The 12,236-nt window shown below is 45.1% G+C and overlaps 1 protein-coding gene across 13 annotated transcripts in view; it reads left to right on the plus strand.

The window, feature by feature from the left end:
- Nucleotides 1–12,236, plus strand: part of SGSM2 (small G protein signaling modulator 2) — a 69,668-nt gene that overhangs the window by 35,208 nt on the left and 22,224 nt on the right. For all 13 annotated transcript variants that reach the window (XM_074845623.1, XM_074845622.1, XM_074845617.1 and 10 more), the window contains 7 exons: nucleotides 469–631; nucleotides 5,026–5,187; nucleotides 8,081–8,148; nucleotides 8,629–8,774; nucleotides 9,206–9,340; nucleotides 9,788–9,912; nucleotides 10,956–11,023. In XM_074845623.1, the coding sequence (XP_074701724.1) occupies nucleotides 469–631; nucleotides 5,026–5,187; nucleotides 8,081–8,148; nucleotides 8,629–8,774; nucleotides 9,206–9,340; nucleotides 9,788–9,912; nucleotides 10,956–11,023 (867 nt within the window). The remainder of the gene's footprint in view (nucleotides 1–468; nucleotides 632–5,025; nucleotides 5,188–8,080; nucleotides 8,149–8,628; nucleotides 8,775–9,205; nucleotides 9,341–9,787; nucleotides 9,913–10,955; nucleotides 11,024–12,236) is intronic.

The following is a 12,236-nucleotide window of genomic DNA, read 5'->3' on the forward strand; positions in this document are numbered from 1 at the left end:
GGGAGAAATGAATGCAGCAGCTCACAAAGATAAACAGGAGCCTCTGCTCAAAACAGAGATCATCAGTAAAAGCAGATTTCTAGCTCGTTATACCTTGAGTTGGGGGACCTGGTTCTGCCATGAGTTGAGGAGAGGTTTTGCCTTTGACATAGTTTTCAGTAGAATTGGGAATTCTTTCAAAGTGATGTGCGTAAAATGGGGTGAAGATACTGGGAGATACTTCAGTCCTTTGGTGCATTTATGTACTGACTTTATCTGTAACTTCCAAGGTGCTTATTGCTGCAGATCAGACACGTGCTTGCACCATCTGATGTTGAGATCTAGTCTGCCTTTCCGTCTGTCTCTTCACCCCCTCCTCTGTTCTCTTGACTCCACACCTGACCAGTGGGTGTTAGCAGGTGGCCTTCACCCAAGAGAGGACTGAAGGACAGCAGTACCCATAACTTTATCTCCTTCCCTTTCTTGCAGGTGTTGTGGAAGCATGTCTCCTGCACATGCTGAAGCGCAGGGCTGCCGGCTTCCTGCGGACGGACAAGGTGGCTGCGCTGTTCACCAAAGTTGGCAAGACATATGCCATAGCTGGAGACGTGTGCAAGAAAGTGCAGGAGCTGCAGCAGCAGGTGGAAAGCAGGTGAGGCTGAGGTCTGTTTATCAGCAAAATTCATACGATGTGTGTGCAGCCTGGAGAGGCTACAGAGACTGCTTGGTAAAGGCAAAGGGGCCTTTCTTGGCCACGTTTGTTCAAGCTTTGTTCCTTTAGTGCCTGTGACTGTAAGGCGAATGGTTTTGTTTGATCAAGCTGACAGCTAGCAAAAGGGCAGAGGTTGGGAATTGGGTCTTTGGTGTTTCAATTTGCTTCTCAGTATAGCGGGTCAGTGCGTCCAGCCCGCACAAAGCAGCAAAAGTGAGTAACAACTGGTGATTTTAGAGAGTGCTCACGGTCAGGGCATGGCTGACCAGTTTGGACTGTTGGTGGGAAGGGATGTGGGTGGCAAGAGGAACTGAAGAACAGACTTACTGGAAGAGCTGTTTTGGCACGCTCCTTGCCAAACCAGTAACAAATGATTTGTGGGTATTATGGTAGAAATAGTTGAGTTAATGGATGCAAAGAGTGATAGAAGGAAGGATGAACTCAAGAAGAGGTCCACAAAGATGATCAAGGAACCAGGCAGCCTGCCATATGAGGAAAGGCTGAGAGACTGGGTTTGTTCAGCCCTGAGAAGAGAGAAGGCTTAGGGGAGAGCTTATCACCATGTTCCAGTATTTAAAGAGCGGCTACAAAGATGATGGAGACTCCCTTTTGACAAGGAGTCCCATGGAGAAGATGAGGGGTCACAGGTACAAGTTACTCCTGGGGAGACTCTGATTGGACACAAGAGGAAAATTTCTCACACTGAGAACAATCAGCCACTGGGATAATCTCCCCAGGGAAGCGGTGGGTTCACCAACATTGGACACTCTTAAGATTCAGATGGACAGGGGACTAGGCCATGTTGTTTAGACCGTGCTTTTACCAGCAAAGGTTGGACCAGGTGATCCTTGAGGTCCCTTCCAGCCCAGTGTTCTCTGAAGAGGTGGTCAGCAGTGAGAGACCGATTATAGGAAAGCGGGTCAGTACACGCTGGGCTTGAGCACAGCTGAGTTCATGCTGGAGTCAAGGACTTGAGAAGGACTTGCTGGAAGTCCTAAACTTCTTGCTAGAGGTGAGTAGTGCAATTAAAATTTTCCATGTGGTTCTGCTGACTGACTCACAGTGCGTGAGCCTGTGGGATGAGTGTCTTGTCTTGTAGACTCAGGACAGGAGCATTTTTTCTTCTGTCTGTAGACAGTAGTGCAGTGGCACTGCTGAGCCTTAAGAGGTCTTTGTACAGTGTAGGAACTTTTAGCCTCTTGATCAACTTGCTGCATGAAGGGCTTTGTCAAGAGCTTAGCTTCAATTCGTGTTGCATTGAAGTCTTCAATTATTGACAGTTGTTTAAATTAGCTTAGATTTCTGTGTAACTTGGATTTCTGTGTAACTTTCTGGCATTTATCTGTATTGGGCTTCTAATTATCAGACTTTGTTATGTAGTTTTTAACAGGTATGCACCTATTTTTTGATACATGTTTTAATTGTGTCTCTACTGATATAAACTGGGATTTTATTAATTTTAATTTTTTAAATATTGGGAAGAAGGATGCTTTCTACTGAAAATCCACCAGCCTTGCTCCTCAGTTAAGAGCCCACACGAACCCTGCTCTAAGCACCAGAGACCTTTGGCTGTGTCCTCGTCATAGAAAGGAGCAAATGAACTTAAATTCTGTGGTTTCTCTTGGAGAAATTTTGTGTGTTTTTCAGCTAGTAACAGCTACAGATTTTAAGTGCTGTGGAAAATATGCACAGCAAAGAGACTCTATTAGGAAATACAGCAGGGGGTGGACTCGCTTCACTGAACGTATAAAATGAGACAGAAGTGCTGTAGCAGTCTAATTGCTCCTGAGGCTGTGGCTAAGAAAGCCCCTGTTTAGAATGCAGTCAAACACATTTGAGATCCTCTGTTCAGTGGTGTCACGTGTATTTCTTGACTTGGGATTGTCTCTGCCTGTGTGTTGCCTTGCAGAGGTGCTGTCATGGCCTCATGGAGGACTGGGGACTCTGTAAATGTAGAGGGGAATTACAGCTCTCTCTCCAAACAGCACCCAAGTAATGTATTTACTCTTTGTCATTGAGCACTTTCCTGAAACAGGACCTGGGTGCTGTGAAAGAACAGGATCGTTTGAGAACATGCATTTTCTACTGCAGATTGTTGAAGACATCGGGGTTTCTCTCCTCGTTAGGACAAAATTGAACCTTCTTTTTCTTCTATTTTAAGGGGAAGATTTTCTGGGAAAGAGCTGAAGAGGGTTAGTCCTCCCTGTCAGCCCTATGCAGTGCGTGGAGAGCCAAGGCAAAGCTGCAGCAGTAGGAAGCTCTCCCAGTGCTCGGCTTTACAGTCCACCCTTCTCCTGCAGCTGCACTGCCTGGTGCAGGAGCACACACCCATCACAGGATGGGGCAGGGCTGGCACAGCTTCATCTCCAGCTTGTGCTACGGACGCGTCGCTTAGTTGCAGTATGGATCTTAGGAGAGGATTTGGGGCAGGGCCCCACCAGCGCTGTCACGGGACGCTCTGTGTGGCTGGTACCACCTTATAAAATGGTGCGTTGCGACTTGTTGCAGCACGTTGGGTGTTCGGCACGGAAGTGGTGCTGTCGTCTTGTCTTACATAACTCATGCCGCAGGCAGAGCTAGTGGGAAGGAAGGAACACAAATTCACATTTTAGCTCCTTTGCTAGGCAGCAGGAAAGAGAAACAGAGAGAACATTTTCCTTTTTGTGGGTCACCTTTTAGAAACTGAAAAGCTCCAGGCGGCACATTCAGCTTCAAAATCGGTCTCTGGCTCCAAATCTGCTCAGGCCACTCATTATCTCAACAGTGACAAGTGGTAATTGGTGTCAGAGCCACTGAAGAAGTGAAGGGAGCGTGTTGCCTGTGAAAATGTATTTTGGACACCAGTACTCAATGGATGAGAAGTGGATGCTTGTTGTGGCAGGAGACTCAGCGTGGATAAGAGCACGTGTGTTGTGCTGAGAAGGCACAAAACTGCTCCTTGGCACGATGCAAATCGCAGCTCCAACCGCGTAGGGCTGTGCAGGAAGCATGGCATGCTGGGTCTGCAGAGAAAAGTCCTGTTCATGCGACAAAACACCGTCCCATGGCGTGCCTGGGGCACAACACGCCACTGTCCCTCATGGGACCGGGGTCAAGCAGATTTTCTGGGCAGCAGATAACTCCACAGAGAGGAACGACGACTTCCCGTGTGGTTCAGAGCCCACCGTGCTGAGCAGCCCCCGCGTTCTCGTTGACAGCCAACTTGGGAAGTGATTCTGCTTTGTGTAGCCAGCTTGCCATCCTGCCACTAAAAGGCAGCGTTAAGCTCCTCGTTTCTGAGGTGGACCTGTTGCCATGCTGGCTTATGCTGTAGGAACAAGCAGGGGGTCTTGGCTGTAAGCAAGCTCCCAGCTGGCTTTGGATGCTCATTTGCTATAGTTCTAGTTTCTCAGTTTGATGCTGCTTATCTCTTAGTTGTCTTGTTGTCGTTCTGTAGGTGGTAGGAGATAGGATCTCGCTGCCAAGACGCCAGCACAGAATGTGCTACAGCTATATATGGTGCTTTGCAGAGAGAATGAAAAGATGGGCCTGTGCCCTGATTGTTTAACGATGGTATGGCAAGAGGTCCCTGGAAAAGCTCGGCCTGTGCTATCCCAAATCCTCCACGCTTCTGGTCTCCGTGGGAGTATCTCATGCCGAAAGAGCTGCGTGCCTTCTTGGGGTCGTGGCGAGCTTCGGCCTGAAGGTACCAGACAAAGCGGGGAGACAAGGATCTTCTTTTTACCATTCTCCCTGTGGCTTTCACAACTAAGTGTGAAGCTTTGTTTGATAAGAAGCAAACTTCCATTCATCAGGTGCTCCTTACTTTCTGCTACACTTTGCATTTTGCTGTTTTTTCATTCTTTTGGGGTGTATGGTCTGCAGTGGATTTACAACCTATTCATTTCAGCCTAGTATGTGGGCATTTCAGAGGAGCTCAAATGTTGGGCTTTTCCTAAAGCTCCAGAAGCAGAAAAGATATTTTTGGTAGGCAACTACCTAGCCTGAGATACTAATACAGGCCTGTTTGGGGGCTTTTTTTAGAGGTGGTTTAGCATCTGTCTGTGAATTAGATAATCTTTGCAGACTTCTCCTATTCATAACTTGGAACTGAGGCATCCTAAATCATTGGAGCCATGATTTTCAGAAAATCCCTGATGATGGTCTGACTGAAAGTCCACACCCCAGTGGTAGTGAGTGCTAACACAGTAATGCAGACAGCTGGTATACAGAATCACATTTGTCAGATACGTGCTGTGTATTCCAACACCTCTCCACGCAGTCTTTCACTGGAGCGATTTCTGTGCGAAGAGTCATCTCAATTCTGACTACTTTTACTTTATCTCCTTTTGCAGGAAAAATCAGCCAAATGGGCAGGAACCCCTCAAGAGACAGGGATCAACCACAAGCAAAACCCCTGTTCTGACACCTCAGGCCATCAAACACATATGGGTTCGGACAGCACTGATTGAGAAAGTGCTCGACAAGATTGTGCAGTACATTGTCGATAACTGCAGGTAAGGGAAGAATCAGAAGCACAGGGGTTTGTTGGACTGATGTGCTTAGGTATCTGCAACAAGGGATTTCTTCAGAAGTCTTCTGCAAACTTCTGTGCTGCAGACTTCTGGTAAGAAGAAAACCAGTTGCACAGAGATTTAGAAAACAATGTACTTTTGAGTCACTGACAGTATTTATCAGACTTACAAAAAATGTTAACAGCCATACAGCTTTCCAGAAATCAGATAAAAAACCGACTTGAAGTACATTGGGTGCCCAAATTCTAATGAAACCTAAACCTTAGTGGAATAGAAATGTCTTCTAATAGGTCAGGGGTGCTTAATTAACTTCCATTAGTTGGAAATAATCCTTTGGAACTTTAGGATGTCGGGGAGGAAAATGCCCTTTGCAGATGAAAGAAGGGGAAATGAGTTTAGAACAGGAGTTGTTAATGACCTAATACCTTAGGGTTGTAAAAGCAGGTTCTTTGAATCATGTTTCCTTTTTAGACAAGTCAAGCCTTGGGTAAAATGAATCTTCCCTTGCAAAACTGGAGAGAAGCATCAATGCTTTACGGATGTAATCCACAGGGACTCTTTAAGAGAAAAAGTCAGGTCATCTCTATTCTGTCATTGCTTCCTACTGTCCAGCATTAGCTTTGGTTTCCCAAGAGATGGTTCTTAACTTTTACCCTTCCTACCCTCCCATAACTGATAAGAATTATGGGGCACACCGGGGACAATTTCCCATAAGAAGAGAAAGGTGGGAACACTAAAGCTTTGACGTGGTCCCGGAAAGGTATGTCTGTACCCACTGCCATTGCAATTTGTTCGCAGTGGTGCTCCTGTAATTCTGCACTGGAGTGCACGTTCTTGGCTGTCCAAAGCCTGTGGGTCTGAACAAGCAAGAGAGCAAGGGCAGAGGAACTTATTTTCACAGTATTTTCCAAGTTTGCATTACTGTTTTCCTTGTCAGCAGCTTTATTTTCATGATTTAACTTGCCACTAAAAAGAAGGAGAATGGGAGAAAGGTGTTTGTGCTGTTCAAAGAAAACTGTTGCTCTGGGATGTCGAATGCCAGTTTGTTTTAAGAGCTGTGTGCAGAAGAGACGGGGGGAGGGCTGGCTGTGTCCCAGAGACATAGCTAATGAAAGCATTTTAGTCCGCTGTATCAATATGTCTGCCGATATATGGGTACAAGGATTTTTTAAATTTCTTTTTCCACATAATTAGCTGGAGACATATCAAGAGAGTTCGGTCTCAGTTGTTCCCTTATTTTGTGTTGTAGCTGTTCACCTTATGCCTTCTCCATCTGTTCAAATGCATTAGGATCAGGTCCTTAATTGCAGGCGTGTGATTTTGAGAACCTTAGTGAATAAAACAAACCTCTTCATAAGACTTGTTCTTGGGCTTTTTTGTGACATTACTGCTCAAATGCTCCATGTTTAAGTCCTTCAGCTCTTCTGTTTTTGAGGAAGAGAAGGTGCTTTAGAGTTTGAGCCCCACCTAGCGGAGGAGACAGCAGAGGATGATGACAGTTCCAGACATTTGGGTGTTTTGCTTTTTTGGCTATGTGGTTTTTGTAAGTCAGCTTTGCCTGCTGTGATGGGAAGCCTTCGGGGTCATTGCAAGAGCTACTATTTGTAGTAGTTCATTGTTCTTGACAGTGTTTCAAGATTATTCCTCACAGATGGAAGAATGTGTGGATCTCTTGGTCTCTGTGGAAAACTGACAAAATTGCTTGCAGAGAGTTATTGTTTTGTCTCCATATTACATTAGTGCCCAAAGCCCCAGACCAAATATACTGGGTAAACACATTTAGCAGAAGGCAAGCTCCTGCCTCTCAAGAGCTCAGCTCAAAAATAGATGAGGCAGAATGAGCCTACTGAGAGGAAGTGGCTTGCCTGAGATTACACAGTTGATCAAGGGCAGAATATGGATCCAAAGTAGGGTTGGTGGTCATCTAGTTAAATATAGGAGTCTGGAGTGTAGGGTTATTGTTCTAGGCTCCTTTTATGCTCCATGGAGATCTAGTCAACATTATTGATACCGTTTAGGAAATAATCTAATTCTAAAGCAGATATCTAAAGTAGGCTAAATTAATTTCTCCATAGCTTTCTTACAATATATTTTAATGATCTTTAAAAATAGCTCAGGACACACCATGTTGTAAAAGCCTTCTTTACCTGCAAACCCAAGACACCATTTCTTCTTTACGAGATCAGTGGAGGAGCCAGTCAAGCTCTGTTAGAGGGTTTAGAGGAGACGCATGCATCGGTGATTTCTAGGTAATCCTAGCAACTGTTAAGTTCAGGTAATATATGGGGTTTGGATCCCTTTGGTCCTGTCTGTGGCCGTTCAGGTACACAGTTTCTTATCGACCCATTGTGTGAGAGAGTTTATCTGATTATCACAGCAAAATTCTGTTGCTGGAACTTTTATGTTAGAACCATAACTAAAACCAAGTTTTGAAAATGCGTCCTGCTTCAGTATGTGCACAGCACTCCAGATGTACAGCCTAGATCCTGTTTGCAGCCTTGGTAAAACTCTTAGAACTCTAAACTCTTAAATCTGCCCTTTTATATAGGTAATTTAATTGCCTGAATTTGCTCTTGAAATGAGTGTTTGGCCTCAGTTTTTAAGTATGAAGTCTGACCTGGAAGGTGACTTCAGTAGTCACGCTTCCCCCTGCACTGGACTCCTGGGGGCCGCAGCTAGCGCCGGAGGAATTGTCAGGTTCGTAGCAGGGTGGCTAGCTTCTCTGCCCTTACCTCTTTGGCTCCCTTTGGCATACTCTCTGGTAAGTGGTAATGTGATAACTTTGAAGTCAACAGGCTCATGCTACTAGGAAGCACAAGAGCTTTTAAAAATAACAACCAGTGGTTTTAACTGAGCTCTGATCTTTTATTCCTAGTAAATATTATGAAAAAGAAGCTTTACTGGCAGATCCTGTTTGTGGCCCAATACTGGCTTCTCTTCTAGGTGAGTTCTTGCAAAGTTACTCCTTTTAATGTTGAAGAAAATAAATTGTTTCTTAAAACATTTTTATCTCTAGCATGTAGTTTAACTATTTATAATAGAGCAACAAGATATTGTTTTGTTGCTTACAAGACCAGTAGAGACTGGTCATCTGTTTTTATTATTAATTATTGGTTGGATCAGAGAACAGAATGGGAAGGGCTTTTTACTGAATGCTTGCTAGCAGATTGTAGCTACTAATGCTGCTGTGGCCGGGTATTGTGTCCTACAGGAATATTTTTATACAGCCCTAGATAATAGGACCTGATATGTTGTTATATGCATTGTGTATATTACAGGCTGATCCTGTGGGATCATTAAGTAATCATTAAAATTCATTTGGCTTGGGAAGGAAATCTCACTTTCAGTACTTGGCCACCAGGGTAAGACTAAGTATGTTTCTGAACAGACTCAGAAAGTTTCTCTCTTGGGCTGTTTCCTTAGTTGGACCATGTGCTCTGGAGTACACCAAGCTCAAAACAGCAGATCACTATTGGACAGACCCTTCAGCAGATGAGCTTGTTCAGCGGCACCGGATTCATGGAGTACACGGCCGCCAAGACTCTCCTTCGAAGCGCCCAGCCCTGGGAGTAGGTATTTACTGTGTAGCTGTTTCTGAGTTAAGGCAGGGGTTGATAATACAAACAACCCCAGGAGGGAGAGATCTGAATCTAGAACAACCTTGCTTTTCTCTTCTGTAATGGAGCTGTTATCACATATTAGAAGTCCATTTGGGCCCAAGCATCCTCTTTATCTGTATGTAGAAAAGTTTGAGATCCAGGACTATATTCTGTGGCTTTTGACACTTCTGTTCTGACCAGGTAGTTCACAAGAAATTATAAGCTGCCTTGGACAGGGGCAAGTAAGAGTCCAGGTCATTTCTCTGCAAGGTCTCCTGGCTTCAGAGGTTGTTCCACTCTGCAGATTGGTCTAAATGGAACTGTTCCTGTTTTATTGCCCTGCCAGTACAGTCATTCCTGTCCTACCTGATCTGCCTTGACTGTGTTTGTGTGTGTGCTAGATCCGGAAACGACATTCAAGCGGGAGCATGTCAGAAGATCGCTTTGCTGCTTCGGCAAGAGAGTATGTGGAGTCTTTGCACCAGAATTCCCGAACACACCTTTTGTATGGGAAAAACAATGTCTTAGTGCAGCCGGTGAGTACACTGAGTTTTGGGCCAATACACACAGCTGCTGCCTGGCAGTGGCGTGAGAAGTCAGTAGTATAGGTAAGAATATAACTTTGGCTTGTCAATTTAGGCTTAATGTCTTGTCCTCAGGACAGTGCTGCCTTCCCACTTGACTCTATTATGCTGAGGTAGATTAAGACTTTCATTGCCTGACCAATAGGAACTGTGAAATGGGCCTATAGGTAGGAACAAACATACTGGACTGTATTTCGTAAACCAGTCACCATATTGTGTTCCTTCCCCTCTTTCTAATAGCAGTATTAAATAGCAGTACTTTTGGTGTGAAGGTTTCCCTCAGCAGTTCCTAGATAATGCACTGCTCTGGAACTTGTGGGGCGTGGGAAGACTGGAACATGACAATTAGTTGTGCACTTGAGTCATTGGGATTGTCTGCTTGTTGCTTCTGTTGAACAGAAAGATGACTTGGAGGCAATTCCTGGGTATCTCTCCCTTCATCAGTCAGCAGATAGTTTGACATTAAAATGGACTCCAAATCAGCTGATGAATGGAACCCTTGGAGATTCAGAGCTGGAGAAAAGGTAGTCATTGCATTCAGGAAAAGATCAGAAACATTCATGGTGTTTATTTCTTGTATACTTGGCAATATGACATAAGGCTGATTTAATTGAAGGGCTTCTGAATAGTGCATGAGTTGAGGTGTCAGACAGCTTGGGTTCTGCTCCTGTTTTGCCATGGATTAAGCAACTTTCCAAAGGTCCTGTAATGCACTTGGATATAAGGCCTTTTCAAACGGAAAACCCCGCTTTTCCAGGTGTTTGGGAGAAAAGGCTCAACACTACCTTCCATCATTACAGTTCTAGTACCTCCTTCAGAGGGTCACAAATCACTTGGCAAGCATGGCTAATTTCAGCCTCAGAAGAGAGACCTGCAATGCCATTGTCTTCCGTTAGATCAGTTACTCATCTAATCTGGCATTCTGCTTCAGTAGAAAGACAGGCAAAGTCTTGAACCAGGCAGGTTTGTCTCCTCAGGAAATGCTTCCTTCAACCCCAGAACAGTGCTCTCAGGTGCTTAATCCACACCATTCTTTTTATAAAACTTCATGTGTATTTTTTAATAGAGCATTAATGAAGCCCTCTACTCTTGCTTTTATTGCTCAACTCTTTCGAGGCCCTTCTCCGAAGGGTTCGGAGCTGTTCCCAGTGTTCCATCTGTGAGCTTGGGCCCCAATGGATTTACATGCTGCTGCCCATAAATCACATCTGCAAGGCAGAACTGAACCCGGCTGTCCTAAAACCCAGCTACAAGACCATGGTCAAGTCCATGCCCCAGGCATTTTAATCTGAGCCAGAGCACTGCTGTAACCTGGCATGGGGCGGTGCGGGGGAAGGGGAGGGGAAGAGGGAAAGGGAGGTTATGGAAAGGCTGGTGCCAGATGTATCCACTGTGGAGAACTGGTTCCTTTGCCTTTTATTTGACTATTAATTTACCTTAATTGACCAAATTTAATAAGCAGTTATTAACTTAGCAGAGTCTTTTTATTGGATGCTTGGAACTGCAAGCACTCCTGAATATGAAAAAAAAAAAAAAAAGTTTCCTGAACTTTTTCCTTCCCTGTTAGCGTTTACTGGGACTACGCATTAATAGTGCCGCTCAGCCAGATCGTCTGCATCCACTGCCATCAGCAACGTAAGCATAAACCTTCTTCTCACGGGGGTGCTCCCACAGCCCCCTTCTGCCAGGTGAATGTTAATGCTGCTGCTATTTTATATGGTGCCTGTTAGTGATTTATTGCAAAAGGAGGGAAACTGTTTTTCTTCTTCAGATGTCTCCACTGAAAGGCCTGGTAAGAACCCCTCTGCCTAACACCGCTCCGGTGTCAACTGCTTTCCGTGTTCTTTGTTTTTTCTGTGTGCTTTGTTTTTTCTGAGCATCTGTGCAGAATAGATGAAACTGTCAGCATCAGGTATTAAACATACAAGCTTATAAAGCTTTGGTTTTACAAGCGTGGGGCTACTTCCACTGACCATTATAAAAAAGGCGGGGGGGGGGGCGTGGAAGCAGGTCTGTCAGCCCTGTCTGTAGTCAGATTGTCAGCCGGTAGAAAGGGAGTGCTTGTAGCCAGAGCCACCTTCTGTCACCCTCTGACCATCCAGTTCCCAGTAGCCCACTCTGCTCAGCATAGGGAGGGGAATCTGGAACAAAACGTCCCTTCCACTGCTTTCCTCACCACAAGCTTTAAGTCAAAATCACAGAGCAAAGACAAAGAACATTTCGAAATTTTATTTGGAGTCGGATTTGAGTTGCAGTTGGACTAAAGGACCTGTGGAGCCTGTTTTAGAAGACCGTTTATGTATATTGCTTTAAAAAACCTACGCAGGAGAGCCACCTGAATGATTGCTTTTCCTCCCTCAGTGTTGTTAACACTTCTAACTAGTTATGGACGTATGGAGATGGTGTGAACATCTAGAATCCTGGCTGGCAGAGGGTGACAACTGCAGCGCTAGTTCCGGCCCGTTTGCCTCCGTTGGATTGGCTTCCCCAGGGCGCTTGGTGCCTGCCCAGTATTTCACTGACGGGTCAGACACGTCACCACTCTGCTTTGTGGCAGTTCCTTCGGAAAAGGGGAATTAAATGACAGACATGAAACATGACAGCCTTTGTTGTTCTTCACTGAGAAAGCTGTTTCCCTATCAGGTGCCAGGCATATACACAACACGATTTTTGTTGTTTGCACGAGGTGACAGACCCTTGGCGGTCCTGCCACCGCACCCAGCTACCAGACTGGAGCTTGCCCAGCCGTGCTGTGGAACACATCCTGCTCTCAGACATCCCCCCTTTACACAGGTGGCTCCACATGCCTCATTCATTCAGCTTTGGAAAAGGAAATTAAGAACCTAAT

This window comes from Strix aluco, chromosome 19 (assembly GCF_031877795.1).
Source record: "Strix aluco isolate bStrAlu1 chromosome 19, bStrAlu1.hap1, whole genome shotgun sequence".
Classification (NCBI taxonomy): domain Eukaryota; kingdom Metazoa; phylum Chordata; class Aves; order Strigiformes; family Strigidae; genus Strix; species Strix aluco.